At 41.7% G+C, this 27,579-nt stretch overlaps 1 protein-coding gene across 2 annotated transcripts in view; it reads left to right on the top strand.

The window, feature by feature from the left end:
• Nucleotides 1-2,884: 2,884 nt before the first annotated feature.
• The window catches only part of fgd4 (FYVE, RhoGEF and PH domain containing 4), a 49,449-nt gene continuing 24,754 nt past the window's right edge, over nt 2,885-27,579 (top strand). The window contains exon 1 of one of the 2 annotated variants that reach the window (XM_022749936.1): nt 2,885-2,987. In XM_022749936.1, the coding sequence (XP_022605657.1) occupies nt 2,885-2,987 (103 nt within the window). Of the gene's footprint in view, nt 2,988-19,109; nt 19,176-27,579 lie in introns of those variants that run through there. The other variant, XM_022749939.1, reaches the window with a different exon arrangement.

Here is a 27,579-nt window from a genome sequence, read left to right as displayed (position 1 = left end):
CACCAAAACCGGGATTCACCTGGGAATAAACATTGCAATGGCGAAACCCAGTGGCTTATTTAAGCTACTGTACTACTCATGCATAACTGTATGTATACATGTATGTACAGTATATAACTGATAGTATGCATGTATGTGCAAGTGCTTAATACCGGTATATTTGTATGTGAAAGTGAAGTATTCAGTTTTAGCCTAGCAGCTTCTCATAGAATTGACTAAAACTGAGTGACACATTGATATTGTGGATAATAGCAAACTGAGAAATAGATTTGAGCACAGAATAGATTTTAGTTTGCTCAGGTTACGGTATCATTTGCTCAAAAATATTTTTTCTTCAAAATATAATTTGTGTTTGCAAAATGTATTTGTTGTCCACAAAAAGTCCCACTGTGCATTCAGGAATGAGGCACAAAAATAACTTTTACAGTAATTACTATAAAATGTATGCTCAGAATATAAAGTACAATCATGGTTTCCCTTTCACTGATATTCAGTTTGTGATATGCAAATGTTAGTTTTTGCCTATTTTTTGCCACCATCCTGCTTTTGTTTTATATTTAAAGCAAAGTTGGCGCCTTTCGGCCGAATGCCCGTATGTGCTCAGTCCATTAAAGTCGACAGATGTGCGCCCGTTTCCTGTTCGTCCGATTTCCAAAACTGTTTCTGCGTTTGTTTGTTCTCCAGTTTACTTTTCTTATGCTATTATTAAAATTTTTCTGGCAATGACTAGGCCGGGTCTGGGCCGAGAGATCCGGCTGCAATGGTTTTCGGGGCTTATCAGCACACCACACGTCCTGACGGCCATTACTGTTCTGGCGGTGGGGCTTGACGGCGGTTGTTAATTTCCTGCTATTTTCCCATGCCAGCCCTTCCCTCCCATACAGGATGGAATCAGATTACATAACATGCTGTTTTATTAAACGACACAGTTACACAACACAAGTACTCACATTTTCATGGACACAGAGTAAACCAACATGAAGTCCGCAAGTGTAGCGGGTTAGTACTCTTGCTTTGTGTAGATTAAATAATGACCCACTCTCAGTTACTGTTCGGCTTGGACCCCAATTTATTTTGGCACTGGTGAATAAACACATAAAAATCAGCATCCATAGCCAGCTCTCATTAACGATGCAGCTCAGCATACACTAAAATAAAATGAAACAAAACACATGAGGCTTGCTGCCAGTCAAATAGCGACACCGCCAGGATTAGCCACGAGCTAACGACTAGCAAAGCTAACAAAGTTATCTACACATTAACCTGTAGAGCAACTTGCTCCCCATATATTTCAACCACCCACCATCATCACGGAATATTAGTTAGTGTTGTCAGGAGCTTATCTCCACATATATGACAAATAAAACACACTTTTACCCATAAAAAATAAAGTATTTTGGCGGAGCTTAGTGTAAACCAACCTACCACGAGTTCAGAGTTAGACTGTGACGAAACACGGAGTGTTTCCGGCGTGAAGTCTGCATGGGTTAGTCAGTATGGCGTTCAAGTACGCAAAATAAAATAAGAAATCTCCATGGTAATTAATACATCACAATAAAACAGTAAATAACATAACATTGAAACAGGTAAGTTTGTAACAATAAATTAAATTCAGTGCACCTTCAACAATGACAGCAAGACATCTTGTAAAGGTAACTGAGATCACCAACTTATGAACTCCGTGACACAAGCAGCAGCAAAAATCAATAAACTGCGGTGGTAAGTGAAGGTAAACTGCAAGTGTTAGTCCAACAGCAGCTGTACACGAAGTTCACGTTACTGATAAATAATAATCACAACATTCATAAACATACAGTTCATTCATGGACAAGCAATTTTGACTAAATGAAAGGCTTAGATGTCACATATGTTATTGCTCTGCCCAAGAACAGTGAGGCTGTATTATCTCCCCCAAAGTTAGACATCAAAGAATCAATTGATCGACACAAGGGGCACTGACTTTTCGAAGTATCAACAGTTGTGTGTTCCATTAAAATGTCGATTAGGGGCGTCGAATAGCTCAGTTGGTTTAGCATCCGCCCCATGTGCAGAGGTCCTCGCTGCTAAGGCCCCAGTTCGAGTCCCGCATCGGGCAGCCCCTTGCTGCACGTCATCCCTTCTCTCTCTGCCTCCCCATTTCCTCTCTCTACTGCACTGTCAATAAAGCCATAAAAGGCCCAAAAAAATAATTAAAAAAAATATATATATCTATTAATTGTGACAAAAGTGACAAATGAAAATGTGGAATGCAGGAATAGCATTACCCTTTTTAATTAAACCCTTACTCTTCCACATTTATTTGACAATTTTAGTTACTACTACTTTTCGGTTTAAGAAGAAAATACTGACTACTAAATCTTCTAAATCTTGTAATAAGGGTTAGTTATAGCCTACAATTAACATAATTATGAGACATGAGCTTTTTTTCCAGTCCCAGTGGGCATATAGTTTTGTTTGTGTGTGTGTGTGTGTGTGTGTGTGTGTGCTTGTCGCCGCGGCCAACAGTAAGTACACTGGCCATAGTAATAAGGAGGTCTGCACCACTCGAACTCATTGAGGGGGAGAAAGGGCGTGGCAAGAGAAACACCCCCAACAAGGTGACTTTGCAGGGGGGCAAGTGGATGGAGCCGACTCTGCTGTCATAAGTATAGCCTACAGCTGTTTACCGGTTTCCGATGTGTCTAGATTACTTTAATGTTACTTATTCACCTGCGCAGGCAAGTCTGATTTTCTTTCTTTCTTTCTTTTTTGTCGCAGGCGCATATGCGCTGCCGCGGAGCAGCTGGACGCGGCGCTGAGATTGTGGCAAGGAGGGGGACTGCGTTTCTTCAACTTTTGGAGTTCTTTTTGATCATTATTGAATGCGACTTTCTAAAGTATATCAATGCTGGAGCGGTCAGTGCCTTTTTGTAGAATGGATGGATTTAATAGAGTCGCTTTTCGCAGGAAACCACGAAGTCTGGAAACTGTGGAGCCAGAGGAAGAAGGTGAGTTTTTAAGGAATGCTGGGAAACCATTTTCATAAACAGAACCATACTAGCCCAGAACTACTGCTAGATATTCATTATGAATATTACAAATAACTCTACGTTTTATCTGGACTGATCATGCCCACTTATTAGGTACATATTGCATTTCTGTTCATGAGGAGTTATTACTGGCTGTCAATGCTCTACCTGGCTTCATGGTGACTCACTGCTATGTCTTGTTGGCTGTCTCGTATTAGCCATCATTTGTTATTGGCAGTTTTGTTGGGAAAGCATGGAATGACCAGGCTGTAACACACCTACACACCTTCATAATAATCCTTGTTTACACACCACTGATGAGTTACTGGCTGCTCAGCAGGTATGAAGGAATCAGAGGCAAGTCCCAGCCTGTTGTGTAACCATCTACATGCTGGAGGGCACATTTTTTTTCCTTCATTCTGGAAAGCACCTCTTCATAGGAAGTCCAAGGACTTAGTCTGCTGAGAATGCATCTCTCATCTCCGATCAAAGATCAGTCCCTTAACATGTACTCTTGCATTTTGTATTTCAGCCTTGGTTTTTAAATGCGATCAGACACAGTCTTGGGATCTGTGTCCTTGCAGGCTTCCAGATCGATCTTTGCAGAGCTGCAGCCTGGGCAGCTGTAACTGAAAGTTTGCCCAGGCTTCAGTTGGATCAGTATGTCTATATTTCTCAGAAAACAAGGATCTGAATACATACACTGTCTGTCTCGGCATGAACCGCTAAGATAGGAGGAACTCGCATGACTTACTCTTATCTTGCAAATCTGCGGAGCGCTTGTGCAAACATGCAGCTAAGGATCACTGTGCTGTACTTGCAGTTTGATGTGAACTTTGCTCTGTGCCACTGTTAAGATCGGGCAAGGTGGCTTCAGCTCACAAGTCACTAATGTGTCTGTCAGCTCTCAGCCCCAGTCACACGTCTGCAGGTGATACGCTGTGAGTCAGGAAGTGAGGTAAAGACAAGACAAGATATATGAGATATTATCTGTCAGTGAGTCATTGTGTGTTAGCAAAACTCCAGTCAAATTCATATTGCTTCATCATCACCATAGCTGCCGCCTGGATTGCAAATCTGTGTTTTTCTCTCATAGATGAACATTTCCTCTTGTCATCCCATAATCTGCTCCCCAGCCTCAGTGCTAGTCTCACTGTTTCATTACTGAGCCATTGTAAACATATGTAGTGCTGTTTCTGTAAAGTTAAAACTAACCTGTACTTGACCCATGGTTGAGTTCCAGAAAGTGAAAGCACCAAATAAAACGAATAAGTATAACTTCATCGCCCCTGACACAGTTAAACAGTAATTCCTTCCATTTGACTTGGTTCATCATGACTCCTAATGATCCAGTGTTTTTATTATGCCTGGCTGATCCTGCATTTTCTTGGACCATGGATATGCTTTCAGAGGAGAAGTCGTATCAGACTTATAATGATGCTCTGTCATTTTGACTTCATACTTCTAGGTCACTGGATAAAACTGGACATTTGAAGTCCATTATTTTATGCCAAAGAAAGGGCTTTATTATGATTTAGTGCTTTATTATGATTTATTTCTGTTTTGATCCCGTCTTCCTGGACTAAAGGTCACATGTGCGTCAGTGTGATGTCCTTTCATAGGGGTTCATCTTTGAAAATAAAATTTGTATATTACACTGTCATCCTGTTAGCTGTTGCGTAACAGAGTTGGGTTACACACATATAAACACTATAGTGTTTTGGGATCTGTGTCTCTCGTGTGTGACGGCAGGTCGGCAGTAAGCTGAAACAATTTGCTTTGCTCTGGAAAAGATCTCTTTCTCTATTGCTTTATACACAACACATCCCACTGGTCAAGTATCTTATCTTATTATATCTCACATGTAGAATGAAATTTACTTAGTGTTGTAAGTCCAACTAGCTTGGGGGCATGTCAGTCTGAGATGGTGAGGACAGCTGTATGAGTCTCCAACAACAGAGCTGTTTGTTTTCTGTCTGCTAAGACAGAAGCAGTGGGACTGTATGAATCAGAAACTGTGTGGCCTGTCATAGCCTACTGTTGCTGCTATTGTTTTGCTACAGTGATACCCATTCAGTCTGAACTGAACCTTCTCACTGTTCCTCCACTGGCTTTAACTCACTTCAGGCAACAGTGCTTCCCTTGTGCAGCTCAGTTCATGATGGTTTGAAGATGATTTGTTTTTATATTCTGAGTATTGCTGAACCACACCACTGTAAACTACCCATAAATCATAGCTCCTGGTATGGAGAGGCAGTGTTTCATGTGTGTTTGGTATTTGAACTTTAAAAGGTCAATTGGAAAGAATTTTCTTTTCCCTCTGCGTTGAGGTTATATCAATTTCTAGTCTTGTAAATAACCAATGAACAAAAAAGTCTCATCCTCTCAGAATACACATCATTAGACATAGATGATAGACACTAATCAATATATTTATATTAACAGTGGGAAAAAAATATTAAAGTTATGTGGTGTCGCTCCTAGTGATGAATTGTTACCCACCTCTGCAGTTCTCCTCAGCTGTGCAGTGCGTTTTAGCATCTTTCAACTCATTGTTTTGGTTTTATGAACCAGACTTTTGGTCCACTCTCATTCCCTCTCATTAACCTCAGTTCCAGCGATAGCAGGCAGCAAAGTTAGCGAGTAGCTGATGGAGAAATTGGAGCACTTAGCAGCTTAAGAGCCAGATGTTTTCCTGAAGGGTTGGTAGGAACCAAACCAGCGTTAAAAGGAGAGTGAATATCTGACTTATATTCAGCGGTGACTGGAAACTCTACTCCATGTCTACTGTAAATGCTAATGTGGCTCAGTCGCTGCTCGATGTGGAAATAAGTTTGTTTGGTTTGTTTTGTTTGGTTTTTTTCACTATGCATTTTTCATTATGTTAACATGTTTATCATAGTATGGTGTAATTCATCAAATTTGCCTTTGCAGCTTGTTTGCAGATTTCAATATAGATTTGCATTCAGATTTATGTGTTTTTAACCAGTCTTTATAATTGTGGCTCAGGAATTCAATTTTTTAAAAGATTTTCTGGCATTAATTCGACTCCATAAATACTGTTGTTTTGTGTTCCTTCAATATCCGGCTTGGTCTTTGTGCTCTGCACATTGATCAGGTCATGAGACTGTGATTAAGCAAGGCACATTTATTTATTTATATAGCAACATCCAGACATAAAGCAATTCAAAGTGCTTTACAGAGGAATGGAAATCTATCTCATTAGGGAATCTTGTCCTGATGGAGACTATTAATATGCCACAAGTGAAGTTCCCAGTGTATTGATCTTCTTCACTTGTATTTTATCACTTTATCAGCTATTGTGTTTTGCATGATTGTTCTGTTCAAAAGTCAGATTACATTTTGGTACTGCAAAGTGCATAACATTAGTGACTATGGTGTATATTGTTGTCATATATGGCAGTTGAATAGTTATCAAAGCACTGTTTTGTCTTAAAGTGCAAAACTTAAGGTGCATAAATCTAAGGGGCCATAAAAATAACACATCATTTCTAAGGAATGCAGGATTATAAGATTTTCCTTATCTTTCCCCTGAGTTTACTCAGTGTCTAGCAGAGATGTCTCAGACTGGACGTGGCTGTGCATGAAGGTGTGGAGGAAGTTATTGTTTTTGCTCAGTTGAAGTGGGTGTGGGCTGCACTCAGGCCGGAAATGGCTAAGCCATGTGTTTGCTTCTGTAATATTGCTCAGTAGTTGCGCACACATGCTCACACCACACAAAAACACCAATATAATATTCAGAACCCGGGTTGAAGTTTTCAGATGTGCCAGCAGGTGGAGGTAAACACTCAGAAATGTTTCACCCACCGACCTGAAGCTGGACCTTCGTGCTCAGTGTGTGATGAGGACGCACGCAGAGTCAAGTACTCCTCCACTGCAAAGCAGCCTTCCACTGGCACGATACTGTGCAGCTGCTCCCATATCAATTAGGAAAATAATCACTGTGTTTCTCATGTTGTCAAAATGTCTGTATAAAAGCAAGAGTTCCTCCCACATGAAAGCAGATTATTATGCTTTTGCTCTTTAACCACTTCATTTTGACTCATGAATACACACACACACACACACACAAACACACAAACACACACACACACACACACAGACACGTACGCACGCACGCTATTATCATGATTCTGGGAAGACAGGGAGATATTTCTCACGGATGGCTGCAGGAAAAACAATGAGGTGGAGAGAGGAAGCTAACAATGAGCTACTTTTAGACTGTTTGTATAGAAATGCGTAAAATTTGACTAGCAAGAAAAGGTGGTTTAAGGTGGTTAAACATAAAGTCTGACACCACGTATTGGTAACCGTGTGTGTGTGTGTGTGTGTGTGTTTTCAAGGCCCGATTGTTCTCTAATGGATTCTTTAATTGACTGTAAATTTTAATTTCGCCTCCAAACCTTATCAGTTGGGTTTGATTGGCAATCATTAATACTGTCAGTCTGAATCCCAGTATGTCCTGTGAATAGCAGCCTAATTGTCTTCTGGGTTTTTTTTTTTTTTTTTGGCAGGAAGCACTGTTTTTCTTTCCATGCACCAGCTAGGGCTTCCTGACTGGTGTGTGTGTCGTTTCCCCCTCTTGACTGGCATTGTTAGCGCGTGAAGTTCTTCTCAGAAAGCTGAAGTACTCTGGATTACCTTACATGCTACAATCAAGGGGAAGTAACTTCACAGAGAGGAAGATGTGGAGGAATTGTGTAAACCAACCTTCTTTTTTTTTTCTCCTCACCTTTGCGAAATTATGGACATTCCATTTGCAAGAGGACATAAAGACGTGGAGGTGTTGATGGTTGAGTGACTCGTCTTTCTCTTCAGTGCTGTCTTCTTCTCCTGTGCTGCAGAGCATAGTACAGAACAGGGTCCTGTCAGGAGGAGGAGGAGGTGGTGGGGGGTCTCATCTACCTCTTCATTCACTGGCTGAGGTGGAGGAAGGAAGAGGAGAAAGCACCAAACAGAGGTGCATTTAAAACCACTGTTTGCATGTGGAAAGGGAAACTTCAGTTGTTAGTTCTTGTTCCTTGACCTCATCTTTGCATACACATCAGTTTCTCTCTCCACTGTTTCTACCACGCTCTGCCCACCAGCTTTGGACGCAGCATGGACTGTCGGGCCGCTGGTTACTGGAGGTCCCGTGTGAGACGTGTTGCCTCTGGTAGGTTGATCCTTAATATCCTGGACAACATAGTGAGGATGAACACTGTCAGCAGTTGAATAGATAGGTCAGGAGGAGATATTTGGTTGGTATTTCTTTCTTTCTTTTTTTTCCTTTTTTTTTTGTTCTTTTCTTTTTCAAAATATAAGACACTGGACTGACAATGAAACGACGGCGCAAATACTGGTTTTGGAGCCGGAAAGGTAAAAACTCAAAGATGTGTCTGCTCTGCTGTTACGGTAAGATTTGGAGACTCCGTATTTTATTTTGAGTTAATGTTAAATGATGAAAAGTATTAATATGTGAACAAATGTTGGGTTTTTTTTTTTTTCTGCCCATCCTTTCATACACATCAGCTGTGACTCATCCCTACATTTCCCTACTTGTCCCATCCCTGCTGCTCTGTTATCCTTGTTTGACTGGATTTCAGCTAATCTGTATTTTCTACCAGCGAGCGGGATCCATTTTCTAATGTTATCATCATCTGGCTGTTCTCCCTCATAGACCATTTATTTTTCACTCTGCTGATGTTTTTGCTGTTGCCTCTGACCATGTGGTTTGTGGAAGTGCCAGGGCTGCACAATACAAGAGCAAATTATCTTAAAAGGGTTTCTCCTCTCTGCAGTATACGTCTGTAATTCTTATTTTTATTAGGTCTTGTCAGCAGTCAATGCTTAACCAGAATGAACATTTGTTAAATGTATTTGCTGCAGTATTTCTTGTCTTATACAGTGGACAAACTTGGAGTGTTTGTGTTGATTCACTGAGCTGCAGCATTGGCCTCCGTGTGGACCAGCCTGCTGTGAGTGTGAGGGAGCATTTAAATCCAGCATGCTGGAAAAAAAGACAGTTTTGTTCTCAGAGCCCTGGGAACCATTTCCCCCTCTTAAGACCCTCTTCCAACCACTCTGGCCTTTTGGCAACATCCCCAGTGGCCCATTACCCAACTGCATTTGAGTTGTGTGTGTCTTTATGCAGCATAGTAGGCCAGCGTCCATGTGTGTGTGTATCTGCGTGTGTTTTTACATTGCAACCCCTCAACTGTGCTGCATCTCTCTTAGGGTGGCGAGCGGGGGTGAGTCACCCTTATTTCATAGCAGAGGAGAGGAAACAGTGTGAGGCATTCTGCTTTCATTCTCATTGGCAGGAAGGAAAAGGCTGGGAACACCAGCAGGCCCAGGTCCTTTCACCACGCTCATTGTTTCAACATGGGAGAGGGTGTCACAGGCGATAGTAACACAACATGTTGATATCAGTGTGTATACACTCGTATGTTTGTATTAAGTGTCTGTCTATTTATACTGGAGCCTTAAAATCTTCATCCCTAACAGTTAGGGAAATGTTTGAGAGTGTTTGGTCTTACAGATAATCACAGACTTTACATTTTGTGGTGAACTGTTCCTTTAAGATGGATTATGGTGCGTATTAAAGGGGTTATTAGCTTCTGTAAGTAGTAATAAGCAGTAATAAGGTGATATTGACAAAACAGTAGTTCACAATCAGAGTTATACCGATAATCAGTCAATATTAGCTTATTGCAGATATATTCAGTGGCGTACACTAAATGTCAGCTGATAAATGACAAGACAATGCGGTGCAGAAATGTTAAAGGTGTGACTAAGGTAGTGCTGAGACAGTGTCACCATTACTTAGTTTGTCCACCAGAGAGCAGCGACAAGTTTATTTTTCACAGCACATTTCTTTACAATATCAGCTGATGTGTTATTGAATTGTTGGTGGGGTTATAATCACAGTATTTTTAATACCTCAACATTGATACTCCAACATTATCTTAACAATGACTGTTGCTACTTTTTTAGAGGCATTTAGTTTTAACTTTAATGTAGCCTTCAAGAAAAAATCTAAATATGAATTTGAATATCATTATGCTGAAATCAGACAAAGAGTTATTATACATGTAGCAATGAAGCTGAATTTAACTGATGAGCTTCAGGCTGGAGCCTGTTTGCTTGTTGGCTACTCTAAAAAAAGTTAGTGGTGGCCCCAGGGCCTTTCCTCCTACACTGTGTGTTCAAGGACAAGAAAACCGTGTTGTCCTTCACCACTGGTTCTCATGAGTCCATGTTCAGTGCAACTGGCAACAAACAGTTTTTCACTTATACACAAGATATATATATATATATATATGTATGTATAGGAAGGTTGACATGAAATGTATGAAACACATGCATGCTCTCTAGAGGACAAACCCTTTTCTGTTTTGGATATTTAATGAGCTGTCCTTTTTCGTTTAGGCAAAAACTTGAACACAGTATATCTCCCCAGTTTGTTCCATCCACCATTTTTGCACTGTATTGTGTAATGAACACTGTAGCCTTCACAGGCATGACTGGTAGTTACTTATCATTACCTATTATTTTCCCTGTTGCTTCCTTATGTGATCCCTAAGGCTCTGAATGTGGCTCAAGCTTCAGATTTATAGAGCTTCAACAGCACAGTATCTTCTGACTAGATAAAACTGGTGTGTGGATCCCTGAGTCTGGAGGCAAACTAGAACGTCAGGTGAAGGAGATGATGATGAGCTAAATTTAGAACTGTTGTTTGTTTCCACTCGGTAAGTGTTGTTGTGGTTGTCAGCCTCTTCTGTCAGTAGGTGCTTCCTGGAAGTCAAGTATTTTTCTTTCCTTCTTGCATCATCTGTTTGTTTTTTTTCCTCTTTGTTGCTATTCATTTTTTCCCCTCAAGCCTCCCTCTCTCTCTTTCTGTCTCTCTCTCTCTATTGATTGGAATTCCTCCTGGCATGCCTGAGTTCTGACATCATGTGTGCACCCATACACATCCACGCAAAGATTTACTAACTCTATTCACAGTCCATACAGACATGAATAAGTCAAGCAGTATGATACCTAAGATGCTTCAAACGCCAGCAGTGACAGAACGAGTGCTTTGCACCAGAGCTTTTTTTTTTTCATTTCCTACAAAGCTGAGTGATCAAAATCTCTGCCTGATGTGTGTGTTTTCAGTGGTGCTTGTATTGTGAGGTATGAGGAAAGGATATAGTGTTTCAAGACGATGGGTTGTTTTTCTAATAAAACTTGCTCACCCAGTGCATACACCCAAAAACCTTTTTAGCTTTCCACATTCTTGATTCATAATAACTCAAGTCTTTCTCTGGTTCCTCCTGACAAACAGGCCTCACTCCCAAATGGCACTTGAGTAATGTAAAAATCTGGCTCTATGACTTTGATATACCATTTCTGCCAAGGTAGCTATTCCTGTAATATCTCAGGGTGTATGTGGCCACTGTGGAGAGCATTAATGTGATAAAGCACCTTTATTTCTCAGGTATTTTATTTACTGGATTGAGTTAATGTGAATAGAATTTACTATTGGATGATGTATTAATTGTTGTCTTGGTAACTGAGGTTAACCTGCAACCTGTAATCTCGACTGTGTCCACCTGGGGGCTCGCTGCCAACAATCTTGTCAGCTGATCAAAGGCACCCTTGGCTGAAGCTGTTGCCATTGTCAGGCAGCCAGTCAGAATGTATTAATATTCAACATTTTAAATTGTCGTAGTAGGAAAAGCACAGGGGTTACTGAGCCAGCATGGACAATACCAGGGCCCTGAAACTGAAGCAGCTTGTTGAAATTCAGCCGTCATAAATGCTGTTATTTACACCTGGGGTTTTTTTTTTGACAATAATTCAATCAGTATGTAGATGAAATGTAAGCCTCACACTTTGCCTGTCATCAGCCAGAACAGGGCACCCGATCTGCTGTGATGTGATTGCCCTGTTAGAGTGTTAAATGATGTAAAGGGGAACGCAGGTAATCCTGTTAGCCAGGATGTGTTTTTTAGTAATTCAATCAGGCAGAGTAGAAAGGTTGGGACATTCTGCAAGGGTTAGAAATCAAAGCACATACAGTTCTTTCACATTGTACCTACAGTATTTTACCTCAACTCTGTCTCAGGTTAAATACAAAGACCATTTGACCAGGAATCAATACTAGACGTCAAATGATCAACATACTAGAATGGTACTTGACTTGATAAACCTTTCTTTTGTTAATGTCCACAAAACATTCTTTCAAAACATCCTTCATATGTGCTTACTGTGCACTCATGCTCACACAGGCACGCATGCCGTCACTGATGCACTCAAACATGAACATAACAAAGTACTTATCGCTCTCAGTGATCCCTTTCAACCCTTGCTGTTAATTCACAGTGGATTATAGCGGGATTTATTCTGTGTGTTAACTGTGAAGAAACGTGAGAAAAGATAAGGTGGATAACGAAAGCATCCAAGCGAGATGGTTTTGAAACAGTCTCAGTAAACTAATTGTTTAATCAATTTGGTCTCTAGATAAACGCTATTGTCTAGCCGGGGTATTATCCATCTCACAGCACTGCTCAGGACGGACACAGTCAGCATTGATTTTAGCAGGTTGTTGGGGTTTTTATTTTTTCAGAGGCAGATTGACAGCATTGATGGCATGATGGTGTGTGTGTGTGTGTGTGTGTGTGTGTGTGTGTGTGTGTGTGTGTGTGTGTGTGTGTGTGTGTGTGTGTGAGTGTGTGCCAGGCTGATTTTGGGAACCAATCCAAGATGGGTTGTTGCTGTGTTGCGGGGACAGATGTCGTCCCGTCCCCTCATGACAGATGTGCACTGCTGAGGTAGAGACAGAAAATTTGCTTTTGTACCTTGTTTGCTGTGTCATGCTGTGTAGCTTTTGTTCTTGTGTGTGTGTCTGTAAACACGTGTGCGTGTCGGCAGACAATACCCATCATTCATCATTGACCTTCATAATGTGCTAATGCACAGGCTGGAGGAGGGAGTCAGCCGGGGCTCAAATGCAGTGCATGCCTGCTGTGTGTGTGTGTGTGTGTGTGTGTGTGTGTGTGTGTGTGCTGGCAAACATGCACATGTACATGCATTTTAAGTGATGTGGGTTTAATTAATGATGTGTGTGTGGGAGGCCCACAGTTCTAAGCTTATAGAGATGTGGTGGGTAATGGCCTGGAGCCATGCTGCTCTGCTCCCCTCTCCTCTGCTCTGAGGCCACAGAAAGAAGAAGGAGATGGATGGTGGAGAGACATGGAGGAGGGTAACAGAGTGGCAGGTGGATGTGATAGAGAGACAAGGGAGATAGGGAGGGAAACACCAGCTGCAGCGGCAAGCAGGTAGAAAAAAAGTGTGAGGTGGGCAATGTGTGTGTGTGATGAGTGGGAGGAAGGAAGTGAGGCATGAGGAAGCAAAGGACAGAAGAAAATATATGCACGTAAATTATATTGTTTCATGCTTGGAGGTGGGGGTCACAAAAAATAAAAAAGACCAATTGTGATACATTCATGAGGTTACTTAAACAGTGGGCATAATGTGAGAATTGATGCAAAGAATCTACCAAAAAAAATCTAAATGAAATATAACTGAATCACGTTTTTTTTTTAACTTCAGTTCAGCATTACAACATTTATGAGTATATGTTATCAAAATTGTTATGTATGTGTAACAGTCATCTGTAATACACTAATACGGTGTTAAGACAATAGGTTGAATCCATGAAAAAGACACTTTGAGAGAGGGAGGTAGAAAAGAGACCAAAATCCTTAATTAAATAACTGCTAATATGTTTTCCCTCAAGCTTGATCCTGCAGTGAAAGAGACCCCTCACAGTTTAATGAACTACTTCTCATTTAATGTGCTCCTGGTAGTTTGTTGAAGGGCAATCTGAAAAATGTAAATTATTTCACTAATTCAATAAGGATTACAATAGAAGGCTTAATAGGCTTAATCCATGTCCAGGAAATACCCACTGCCCAAAACATTTCTAATTAAAGGCCAGAAATTGTCTGAGGATAGATGTTATGCAGATTTCCAAATCTCCCCACATCCTGTGAGACTTGGCTGAGTGTGAGGGGCAGAATTCCCAACAATTAACTGATTGTAAGAGTTGATTACAAAACTGTTTCCCTTATTTGGATTTCATAAACATGAGGTTAAAATTATAGATCAAATGTAAAAAATCTTATTCTATACTCTCAGCAACTCAGTGTTGTGAGTTTTCTTTGTGAATGCCCTCTATTTTTACTCTCGAAGACCATGAGTGCATGACGGCTGCTAAGTATCCTTTCTGCAACTAGTCCCTCCACACTCTCAGAGGTGTGAGGTTGCGGGTGCATTGGGGCATGTGAGAGCATCAAGGTCACCCAAGTGTGAAAGGGAGAGTTTGAACCTGGCAAAAATAAGTTCGTACATGATGTGTTTCATTACCTTTGAATTTTTATTGGACACCAACAGACAGAGTTGAAAGCAGGCAGAGTTTGTGCCTGTGTGTGGAGAGATTCAGACAGGATTCTTGGAGCTACCATTCACAGTGTGAGACAACAGATTGATCAGTGGTTGCAAAACAGCGAGGGAGGGCTTATCTACCACCAGGCTGTGCCTGCACCGAGTGTTTCATTGCATTTCTCATGTGCGTGTGTATTTGTCGTGTCTCTGTGTGTGCTTTGTGTGCACTCGCGCTATGCATGAACCCAGGGTAAATAAGATCTAATGGATTTGCAGGCTGTCTTCATTCCCATGTACCTGCATGACGGTAATGCCTGCGTATATATGCCTGTGCTCACTTCATAAAGTGCATATTGTACAATGAATACTTAAACAGGCCCATTACTCACTGTCTAAAAACCGAAACCTCCGTCAAGTGTTGCCATGGAAACGATTAGGCCATTCTTCTGATAATAATCAATGAACGTATTGGCATATAAGAGGTTTGATTTCCTAACACAATATTCAGATGTCCACCTCACGAAAGATGCCTGACATTCTTCTCGAAGTCATTTCCTGTTAAAATAGTGCTCGGCTCTCCACTGGCAACCACTGATGGAAAAGCCAGATATGATTCTACCACTTCTGTTGAACATTATTTTTTGTGATGTTTTTTTACTACTGAAGCGGAACATTGCTGGGTCATGTGCTGTCACAGTCAGTCTCAGCTCCTACTGTGCAACAGTCTCACTGATGTTATACAACATTTTAACAAAATTAGAACCAATTAGGCTGAAAGCTGACATGGTTAGTGGATTAGGACAGATGTAACACTGCATTTGTTCCTCTCTTGTCACTGTTAGGGCAGTAACTGTCGAGCTTAATTAGGTCTTGAATCTCTGTGTTTAGCCTTAGATGCAAATTTTATAATGAAACTGCAAGTAAAGCAACATTATAGCGGGGCTCAAGCACTTTATTCTCGGCGGATGATTATGGTCACATATCTGCAGCGATACATAAGCTACATGTTAGTTGTTGTCTTGGCCCTTTCTTAGGCCACATCAAGGACTTGCACCACAATGTGTTTTAGCCCACCCCACCCACGCTTTTGAAAATGTCAGCGTGTGTGATGTTTCTATTTGCATAGACGCTTTTTGATAACACATGCATGTTTTCTTTTGGCCCAGTATACGCCCGGTTCCACGGCCCAAATCTGGCCCATATGCAGCATGGTCACCACATCTTCCACATCTGGACCAATTCTGGTGCACACACAGAAGAACCTCTGGCTGTCAGCCAGTACCGGAGGATAACAGCCGGAATCTGCCCAGATGTGGAAGTAGGACCCAGGTGTATGTTGGGCCAGAAGTTTCATTTTACTGTCTATCTAGTGTTGTTATGAGTTATGGAGAAACCATATTATCTCAAACAGTCCATCTAAACAACATCACAAGCGCTTTAAGATTAGCAACATGAGGTTGCTAACGTGACTAGCATGATTAAGACACCAGCCGACACAGTCCTGACCAAACATTGCTTAACAGTCCATGACAAGTCTGTGTAACATTACCAGTGATGGGTAGTAACATAATACACATACACTTAATATCTCATAATCGTAATGTAATTCCTTTGGGCAATTTGCAGGTCTGTTTGCTGCCTTACCAGGAGTTTAAAAGAGGGTTAATATCAATTTCGTTTGAAGGCAGACTGCTGTGGGACGTGTTAGCTGTAATTAGGCGGTTAGCCTCTGCCAAAAATAAGAAATGAGCCTAGACATTGTTGTATTATACTTTGTATCTTCTAAGCTGCCATCCAGTCACTGGTGGCTTTGCCTAGACTATACATTCAGTTGGTATGAGTTGAGTAATTAGTGAAGTGATGAGTATGAATATGTAATAAGAAATGGTGGCATTTTTCAAGTAACTTGCCCAACACTGATTAAAACACAACAGGCGTGCAGCAACTTAGTGTGTCTTAGTGTGTTTTTGTGTGTGTGTGTGTGTGTGTGTATGAGTGTCTGTCTCTGTGCATGGCTGCAGGCCGCGTGACCCGTGAGCAGCAGAACTGACCTGTTGGTGGTAATGGCTCTGCAGTGCATGGCCAGGAAGAAACAGAGCATACAGTTATTTCTGTAGCACCCTGACTTCCTGCACATGGTTTACATGCACACACCCGCGGTGACATGCATGCAACACAGCACACGTTCTGCTAACGGTGAGGTCTGGATATAGTTATTGCTCTCTCGGCCTTCCGGTCACTAATTACAGTGTAAGGAGGCCTGCACAGACTCATAGAGTGTATCGAGGCATGTGTGAGATTAAGAGAGTGGCTACATGTAGGCCATGAGCTGGTCAGTTCATATAACTGATGGAGGAGTTTCATTTTAATGGGCGTCCATGTCTGGCACTGGTTCTAAAGAGTTAACTTTATAATTATTATACAAATAATCACTGGGACTATGAATTTAGAGCTGTTGTAAAACATTAGCAATTGAGAAGTGAGATGAAAAGAGAGAGAGGGGGGAGGTCAGTGAGGATTAAAGTGTGAGGTAAAGTTAAAGGAGACAAAGAAAGATGGCCGCAGTGACAGAGAGGAGAATAGAAAGGATTGTGATGGCTGCCAGTCTGATTTAGAAAGGGGATGAAGGTCCTTGACATAAAGACAGTTTCCTTTCATTTGAGTGCCTGAGGTGTTACCACGTGTGTGTTTGTGTGTGCGCTTGTGTGTGCGTTTGTGTGCACGTCGCATTCAACCAACCACAAGCGTGTTTCATCACACGAGTTGTGAGAGCAACACTTCTCTATGCCACTTTAACATTTATCGGTGCCTGTAGGTCATTTCCACAGAGAGGGTTTTACAGTTTGAGAACAACTGAGCGCTCTTTCTCACCATGTCAACACCTCAGCTAGTTCAGCCAACCACAACAGAGATCTCTCCGCTCTGCAGTCGTCTGTACTCTGCTGATGAGCACGGTTGTGACAATGGACTGCGAGGAAGAAGACACAAATAGCAGTACACCTACTGCATCTATTTGCACAAAACACAAGGGTATATTTTTTTTCATATGATAAGACTCTGCTGCAAAATGTATTCACATTTAATTCAATTTTGGTATATTTTTTAGAGGTTATCTATTGGGTAAAAAAAAAACATGCATTGTCATCAAACCTCGCTAGTTCCTGAAATTTAGACACTTGAGAGGTTTTCACAAGATCTGTACATTTTAGACTTGAACTTGAGTCAGACTGGAGACTTGTGAACAAAAACATTCAAGTCTTGAATTTTAACCAAGTCCTCTCCAATAGATAAGAGTGAGTGTGTAGCCATGCCATCGGCTCTGTGACTGGTGCTTTGAGGTTAGCACAACATGCTCACACTAGTCAGAGTTTTCATCCAAACAAAGTGGGTTAGTCAGCCGGACGATCAAACCTGTGCCTCAACAGACGGAACATCTGTGGCAGGAACGATTAGATCTGCAACACACGGTTATACTGACAGTATAAACTATGCATTGTTGAGACATGCTTTATGTTGAAACACTAATGGCTACAGAGCTTACTATAACTGTCTGCGCCAGATTTCGTCATTCCAGCTTTGTAACTGCAGCTTACCTATAAAGACTTGAGACCTGACTCGTCTTGGTTGACTTGGAAAGTAAAAAAGCCAGGCTTTCACATGATATTGTTTTTTTTTTTATCTGTATCTGTTTAAAGAGTATCCAATTTTTTTTTTTTTTTTTTTTTGGCTCTTTTTCTGAATATATCTCCAGCCACTACATCTTTGGAGTGTGCAGCCACTCATTTGGTTTTCATGGGAAAAGAGTGGGTGGCCTTTTTTTTTTTTCCCCCACTACCTCCAACCTACATTGTGCTACTCGGTGTGAACCCTGGAAGGAGGGAGTTCAGAGCACATCACACACCGGCCACTGAGAGACACTGAAGATGACAAATGATAACACAGAGTCCATGAAGCTCTTCTTCAGGCCTCTACTCTTTAACAGAAAGATCAATTCTTCATCAACTCTCTGTCCAGACACCATGCCTCCCCACCACCACTACCACCACCACCACCCCCACATCTTTCTGTTCCTGGAGGGGTGGGGTTGGGGTGGGGGGTTTGTTTTGTGTCACACTCAGCACCTAGTATATCTGCTATAGCCACCACCAGCAGTAGCAGCAGCAGCAGGGACAGCAGATGAGTGTGGCCATTGGCTTCTTCCCCTCTCGCTGGCCCTCCCCTCATCCAACACAATGGGACTGATTGTCCATGCGACACACACAGGCATACGTAGACACACACATGCACACACTCACACACAGAGGGGGCTTTACTCTGGGGCTGAGTGTCGCTCCCCCGCCATATGCCCCGTCTCCGCTGGAATGTGATTATCTTCACTCGCCGTAGAGAGGAAGACAGAGCAATGAGGAAAGGGTAAAAAAAAGAAAAAAGAAGAAGCATCAGAGAGTGCAAAAGCGGAGGTTGAATGAAAGGGCGAGTCAGTCTGTCAGTGAGCCTCCAAGTGTGTGCGTGTGCGTGTGTGTCTGTGTCTGTGTGTGTGTGTGAGAGAGAGAGAGCGAGAGAGAGAGAAGGAAGGGAGGATGCAACCAATGCAGCGAGGCAGCAGTTTAACACAAGCCTGAACCTGCCAATGCGAGCGACAGAGCGCAGAGAGAGAGGAGGGAGAGGTCTTTTCACTTCAGTCTAGCAGAGTGGATTTTAATTTTTTCACTGGACTCACGTCACTGGATTCAGGTTAGTGTCTCTTCTCCTTTTAGACCGGTTTGCTTGTTTTATCCACCGTGTGCACAATGCAGCCGTGGGGCGTTGGGTTAACAGAGCTGACAGACAAAATGTGGGTGGTTCATGACCACATAGACACTCACTGCACATAGACATGTCCCCTGCTGAGAGTGATGGTTAAACAAAGGGAGGAGTACACATCACAAAAAACAAACCCTAGATCTCACCACAGGATGTTCCTCTGACGGATGCTGTAAGTAAGTGTGGTCGTGTGTGTGTGTGTCCGTGTCTGTCTGTCTGTGTTTGTGTGTGTGTGTGTGTGAGCTCTGTGGGTACTCTAAGCAGTGGGAGCTGTATTGGCTGGAGGGGACTATTAATTTTCTTTAAGGCGTTGTTGACTGAGTCTCTCAGCTGCAGGCTGTCTCAAGATATGCACTACAGATCTGCAACTCACACACACGCACACACACACATAAATGCACACATGCTTGTGCACGTAGAGGCTGCTGCTGTTGATTTCAGTTAACTCTGTTTGCCATGATTTGGCGTAATCGGTCTCAGCTGTCCACAGTGAGCTGTGGGAAAATATGTGAGTTTGTGTGTGTGTGTGTGTGTGTGTGTGTGTGTGTGTGTGTGTGTGTGTGTGTGTGTGTACACTGTGGCCTGCTGTTGGTGAACCTTATACAAACAAAACTATCATTTCAAGTCACCTTGTCATTACAGCCGTAATACAATCTCTTGATGACAGATGTAATCCTAACTGTGTGTAGTTGCTGCACACTGTCTTGATTCCTAACATCAACAAAGAAAAATGAGTTAGTAAATATTATTCATAATAAATTGTTGCAATAATGAGTTTTTTATTACTGGGCACATAAAAGACAAAATATGCTTTTTTCTCTTGGGGTTCAATCTCCCCACTCCATCTCCCTGCTGTGTGCACTCAATGTAACTCATTTGGCTTGCTATCTCTGCAGTTTATCTGCAGCAATATATTTTCTCTAGAGCTGCCTCCACTCCTCGAGGCTTCCCATACAGGCAGGCAGGCAGCTACAGGGGTGTTATCAAATCTCGCTGTTTGTGTTGTAATGGAGGCAACCATTCACCATGTGTGATCCTGCTGATGGGGTCCCTCCAGGCTTAAGGAGGTCCCTGCAACAAATCCAAGAGCTCAGGTGGAAACAACAGGAGGTTAGGAGCTTTTTATTTATTAGTGGAGATGCTTCTGTGGCTCAAATGTGAATCAGTAAAGGGGGGCGTTGTCGAGATTGAAGTGTCTGATTGCTCACTAGACTCATCCGTCTGTCACATTAATAGCTTTCATCAGAGGAAATTTGACTGTCAGGCCAAAATATTGTCAAGTGCGCCTGGATCACAGTTCTATCCCTAAGATATTTAAATAAACAGACTCTGGTGGACGTACTGATGGATCAGTGAGCAAAGGCATATGTACATTTGTAGGTCTGTAGGTCTTGCAACATGTGCTCTTCATCACCCTTCTCTTTTCTCCCATCTCTCCTGTCATCTTCTACCTTATTTATGTGGTAAATAACTGGAAAACAGAGATTATGTCTGAGCTCACAGTATCGCTGCTCAACCTGTCGTTAAGGCGGAAGGGGCCATGTACGTGATGTGACCAAAAAATGAGAGTAAAATGGGAAGAGCATGTTGTTTGTAAAAAAAAGCAGAAAGGAGGAAAGAGTGCTAAGAGCCTCGTCACAATGAATACTAATGCATGTTCAAGGATAGTAACACTGAGTCTGTTTCTCGGAAGCCTCAGTTATTCACATATGGCTCATTCTTGCATTTTGTAATGTCTGTGGTCAATGTCTGTGTACATGCATCTCTTCTTCTTCTTCTTCTTCTTTTAATGCTATAATTATAAATGCTGTGTCATGGCTCTGCACAGGCATCACTGATTCTGTTTGTGGCAGCCGATCATCTTGTCATTTTGTCCTTTCTGTGTATAGTTTGTCTCTCTGCTGAGCCTCCCATGAAACAGGCCAGAAATGCTGATGCTATTTGACACTATTCCACGAGGACGTGTCAGATTAAGTGCTGTGTAGGTACATGTGTGCAGGCTGTGTGCGCATCTGAATGCAGATTTATAGAAAAGCAGACTTAGTTTATGTGCACTGTGAGTTTGAGAATAAAGTGTGCAGATCTGCTTTAAAGGAATATTTTTGACAAACAGAAATGAGGAACAGAGGAAATAATTTTAGTTGAAGAATGATGAGTGAAACAGGAAGTTTTGTATCAAGCTAATTCTTTTCCTCTTTCTGCCTCATTAGTGCCCCAGCCTCGGTTGCAGGCTTGCTTTCAGGATTGCAGGGTTTTCTGTGCATTCCAGCTCTGTGCTGAGAACATGGTCTCCAATGCCTCCAGTCAGAGGGGCTCATTCATACTGAGCACAATGATCCTGTTTGAGACTTAAGTCTTTACCCACGCTGTTTGATTGGCATTATATTCAGCATCTATTTACTTCATCCATAATGCATTCAGTCAACGTTGTTTGGCATTGATGAATCTCTGTGGCTTACTGTTTCCTAAATGTGCAGGGATCAATGGGAGATTAAAAAAAACAGACATTTAAGACGGATCTAAATTAAGAATTCATCAGTATTTTAAATCAAACTATGAGCTGTTGAATTAATTAACTGTTCCCTAAGCTTTTCCCTCTTAGTCGTGTTGCTATGTCCGGAAAAGTTTCCATTCTTGCACAGCACACATTAACAAAGATAATGTTGGCAGACTTACCACTTGAAATTTCTTATATATTAAAGAGTATTTTCTAGCCATCTATGGCAACTGTCACCAGTAAATTTGATCAGCTTTAGATAGCTAGCTACTTAAGCTAACACCAGAGAGATGAGATCTGTGCCTAGCAAAACCCTGTTTGGATCCCTTTGAATAAGAAACAAACAGATTTGATGTACTCTTTATTGTTTGTATATTTTAATTAAACAGTAAGTTTCGATTTGAATGTAACATTGTCTTGGATAACAAGTTCTGCTGCAGTTGTTGAATTGTGCACTTCCTCAAATATAATAAAGAGCAGGACAGTGTTGCTAACGCGAACCTACATTCTAATATAGCAGCTGTTTCTGCACAGAGGGGCATTTCTACATAATGAACGCGATATTATGAACTGAGCTCTTTTTCCATGTGTGTTTTTGTTTTTTGTTTTTTTGTTACGTAATTCCACAGAGTATGTCATGCTCTTTGGGCTGGCCTTGGAAAGTAGTAAAGTAAAGCTAACTAAGTAAGCTAATTGGCACTACATTAGTAGTTTACATTGGAGTAGATGCCACTCAATCGGTTTCTTACACTTTTGCTTTTGGTTTTGTGAAGACTTAAAAAAAAAATGCACGCACAAACCTCCAAGATTTTTACATACAGAGTATTGTTCTTATTATGCAGTTGCATAATGCGTAACTCTTCAAGGTGGGCAGGAAGATTTTACTGTATTTTCAGGGTAAACAGTAAAATAGTCATGTCCCTGCAAAACTATTCATAGGCTACTCATTGCATAACAGCCTCTGAAATGTTGTCGACAAAATATCTGTCCAAAGTGTCCTTTCACAAATGTCATGTGCTGTCAGTCCTCCTGTTGACAAGGCGTCTGTTGTGGCTCTTTGCCTCATGTTGCATCTAAATATTAGCAAGTTCATGTCTTTGTTTTCAGTGTAACACAGCATGTGTTGAGACGAGTAATAACGTCTTTGCAACAGTTTGTGAGAGTTTCTCATGGGGTTATTTTTGGAGCTGGAGCCATATTTTCACTTCACAAAGTCATTTACTCTAGCCTAGACGATGGAAATTTGAAAGGTTATTTTTGTAAACATTTTGCTCATAAATGGGCTGCACGGACATTGAGTGGAAACATAGCTACATTGTCGGAAGAAATACCCTCGGGGTATGTGGCTCTGCAGGGTTCAACTTCAATGATTTTACACAAATATGTGAGTGCAGCTGGTTTGCTGGGGTTTACTGTAGTTTATTGCTTTTTATAGACATCATTCTGATTGCTTTTCTGTTTACAAAGTAGTGGTCTTTTATGCTGGATATAGGTCACTTTCACATGTCTGCGCTTCATTTGTGAGACATTTCAAATCCATTTGGTTCAGTCTTATCATAAAAGACCACGCTGTGAATAAGCACTGTTGTTCATTTAGGAACAGACGGGTCTGCTGGGGCCCAGTCAGACGTGGTGATTGAGCGGACAGGATATTGATTGACACATTTGGGAGCTCCTGCCCAGCAGCTGTGATCTGTTTTCCAAGGTAGCCGGGCCAGGTCACAGGGGGGGGGTTGGAGGAGGAGATGGAAGGAGACCATGAGGAAGAAGGTGATAGGGAAGGACAGAAAAGAGGCATAATAAAAAAAAAAGGGAGGTGGAGTGTAAGAGAGATAGAAGAAGAGAGAATGACTGTTGTCTGTTGATGTTATCGCATACTCTCACTCTAACAATCGACCCCTTTCTCAGTGACCGCTGATGGTAAAGTCCACTATCTCAACGCTGTTGTTTGGATCTCAGTTGTGGGGCTCTCACCACCCTCTTTCTCCCTGCTACTAACTCAACTCTTTTTTAAACATATCAACCCAAGGTTTCATACCTTAGATCAGATATGAAAGTAAACATGTGTCTGAAATCCAGACAACATTTAAGTATTTCATGAGGCCATTGTTCCCTGGTGGATTATTATCCCTGCGGTGATTTCTCTGTCTTTCACTCTCTGTCTTTCTACATTTCTTCTTTGAAGTACAAACAGGAAGTGTTTAACAGGGGGGACTGCTGTTCAGGTTCATGTTCACAGCGCGCCCCACTTGGAGTGCCCTCATTAGACATGGGCCAGAGAGCATGTTCAGATCATGCTAAAAGCTTATCTTCACATGCTGGGGCTCCATAGGGAGGATGCTGGGAACCAGTGAGGAGATGGGCAGTGTCAGCACAAGATGTACACATTTTATGAGGCACATGTTTAAGTAACTGGAATGTGAGTGAGAAAAAGAATAAGGTGAGCAAGAGACAGTAAGCGCACAGACAGTTTTGTCATTGAAAAGGAAGGTTTTCTGGTGGGGGCTTAGCTGCTTTCACAAAGGAGGACCCAATTATCACCCAACTCTGCACTTTTTCTCAACTCTAAAGAGCAGTTTAGCATCTTTCAGCTCATTGTTTTAGTATTTTAGTTCATATTTCCAGCTGCAGCGGAGAACAGCCAAATGGCAGACAAGAGTCAGCAACTAGCTGGGGAACATAGTGGAGATGAAGACAAAGCTAAAAGGAGAGTGAATATTGGACATACATGAGAAGCGCTGCACCGGCTCATCATAAATGTGCTGTAAAGGCTTGTACAAGAGTTCATCACAGAATTGAATTATTAGATAGAGAGTCAATAACATGATGGGTCCATGTTTGCTGCATGGGCTGAAGACAGGGGTCTCATCTGGTTACCTTGACCACATAAAGGGCTTTACAAGGTCTTTTAATTTTCACTCTATTATGTTTGTGGCAGAAAACCATAACTCTCTGGTAATTGTCCATTATGGAAGGACAGGAATGGGGAGGGGGGGGGGCAGACGCAGCTGGTCTCATTCAGTAGCCAATCTCTTCTGTGTCAAGCATGAAAACCTCAGACAGACCCACACACCCAGACAGACCCACACATTATCACCAGCATGAACCCCAGTATGATTAAAGGGGTGTGACTTGGCATATTAATACATTCTCCCCTTTCCATTATTTATGAGTTACATTTGAATGGTAGTTATCTCAATCTAGGGCAGCCATGCAAATTAGGTTACTTTGCATTCTTGTGTCCTTATGGGCAGAATCGGTCCTTTTTTATATATTTAATGGTATCTATTTCTCATCATTATAAGATGCTAAGTGCAGATTCCCCTCTGTGACTTGAGCTTTTTTAATTTCAGATTCTCTGTGTAACATTAGTTTACTGCTGCAGTATATCAGGATTCAGATTAGTTTAAAATTGGGCTTTTGGGGGGTTTGTGAAGTCAGATCTGCGTAACACAGTTACCATGTGAGGAAATACAGTTAGGATGCTGTGGCTCGGGAGCAGAAAATGAGCAGAAAATTAAAAAAAAAAACCTTGTAGAAAATGTGTTTAATGGGCTGGTAGATTATTTGGCAGAACTACAGATGGTTAACTATTAACTGTTACAGCAGGTTGATTTTCAACTCTCTCACTTCTCTTTTCTCACTGTACTCTCTCTCACTCTGTCCTTCACCTTTCCTCTGCAGCGATTCACAGTGTTTCCACCCCCTCCTTTAGTATCTCTCCTCTTCTTCTTCTTCTCTCTCCTCCCACCCTGGGGGTGGCTTTGTCCTTGAGTCCTGGCATTATTATGGAAATGGTTAAAAGTGACCGTGAAACAACATCCTGAAGGGCGACTTCTCCCTCCTCCTTTCCTGCTGTTCCCTCCCTCACCTGGTGACTCTCTGGTTTCCAGGGAACCGGTTTGTACAGTGACGAGACAGGTACTCCGAGAGTTTGATGAGTTAATCCAGACATGAAGTAACTAGACAGGGAAGGCTACATCTGAGGAAAGGAGTGTAAGTTTCTCTTATATGCTGTTAAAACTGAGTCAAGAGGGGTCCTGAGATGGATAAACATCGTGTGGTTGACTGGATGGAGACAAACCAGCTGCACTGGAGAGGAGTCTTGAGAGGTACTGCAGAGTTTCTTTTGGTAAACAGGCAGGCAGCTCAGGAAAACACACATTGTTTTGGTTTCAGTAAAGGGTTTTAGATGTGAGCAGCACTGTCGGTGAACCACTTGAGGAAGCCCTGGTTTTATCACAGAAACCCACACACACAGGTGCTGCTAGACAAGCGTATCCATCGGTGCAGGTGCAGTCACCTTAGAAACATTCTAAACATGCAGCTTGTCTGTTGAGGGGAATCCATGTAGATAATTAGTCATGACTCGTTTGGTGAACAGTGAATTTACCTAGAGGTCTGTATTAAAGGTCGGGCAGGTTTTCCTGCTCACGGTTTCCAGAAAATTAAATTAATAGTAGCAGTAAAGTCGTCTGTGACACCCACATGTACCATATGTGAATATGAGCGTCAAGATGAATGTCATTTGGTTTGAAGACATTGTCTAGTTGACTGGTATTTCTAAATTTGGGTAAAATCATCTTTTAGTTGGAAGGATTTGTTCTCTCTGTTTAGAAACATATTAATATTTTGGGGTAAGCTCAACAAAAGTTTCCTATCTGTGTAGACATGGTAGTTGTTTCGGGGGGGAATGATTTGATGTTTAATCTCCACATTTTGAAAATTCTTCTTTTTTTTCAGGTTTTTAGTTTTGATTTGTTTTTATAGTTGATATTAATTGAAGGACGATGCTTTTCTCACTTTGTTATTGTCAACATAAGACCAAAACCATCATTGAATTGATCCAACTAACAAGTATTGTCCATATGTTCCTCCAGAATATGTAAATATTAAGCTATGTCAAGCAGTTGTTGGTGTTTTCAAGGGATTAAACACAGAGAATTTTGCCAGCCTGTTCAGATGTGTTGTAATGATATATGTACGTATGATTTAGTTTCTTTTTCTTTTTCTTTCTTACTGTATGCCCTCTGTGCTGGAGAATACTAGTAATCGTTTCTCTCTGCTCTGGCTGACATCTGATTCCACTAAATACCAGGCATCCATGATACTTCCATATACTCCATCTTTTCTAATGTGAATTACAAAGCAGCTAGAGGTGGTGACAGATAGATAAAACCTGAGTGGTGACAGTGGCAAGGCTACTCACATTGCTTCATGTGTTGACTGAAGGTCAGACACGGGTCATAACTCGTTTGGTGTTTGCCTTGACTTCTGTGTGTCTGAGTCTTCCTGCTGCTGTGAACAGCAGCAGCTGGGAGATCGGCCTGTGTGATAAAAGGTTTGTTTACAGCAGTTATATAGGTACTTACACATGCAGTTGTGTCGAACTGATAAATGTCACAGCCCACTGACTGTCCTGCATAAGCACATCATCACCACTGTGATCAGCTGCTGTCATTTCAGCTATATATACTGTAAATAAAACACTGTGGTATTGGTGTGGTGGCGGAGGTGCCTTCATGTCTTACATAAAATGCAGGTTATTTCAGGAGAAGAAAAGGCTTTCATTCTGCGACTGATTGCAATGTAACTGCTAAACTAGATTTTTATTTTCCTTGACTGCCATCTTTGGAGCATTTGCTGCAGTTTGCCACCTGTGTTGATGAGTGTGTAATTCATCAAGCTTAAGTAGAGAAACACTGAAGCCCAAAGGCGAAACAGGAGGTGGATATGAGATTTCTTTTTTTTTCCAGTTGGCAGATTGGGTTCAATACAAATCTGACATAACATGACATGACATGGCATAAATCCATTAATACCCCTGCAGTTTGTGTT

This window comes from Seriola dumerili, unplaced genomic scaffold, assembly GCF_002260705.1.
Source record: "Seriola dumerili isolate Sdu_G_001 unplaced genomic scaffold, Sdu_1.0 BDQW01000147.1, whole genome shotgun sequence".
Taxonomy (NCBI): Eukaryota; Metazoa; Chordata; class Actinopteri; order Carangiformes; family Carangidae; genus Seriola; species Seriola dumerili.
This window is presented reverse-complemented; position numbering and strand designations above follow the sequence as displayed.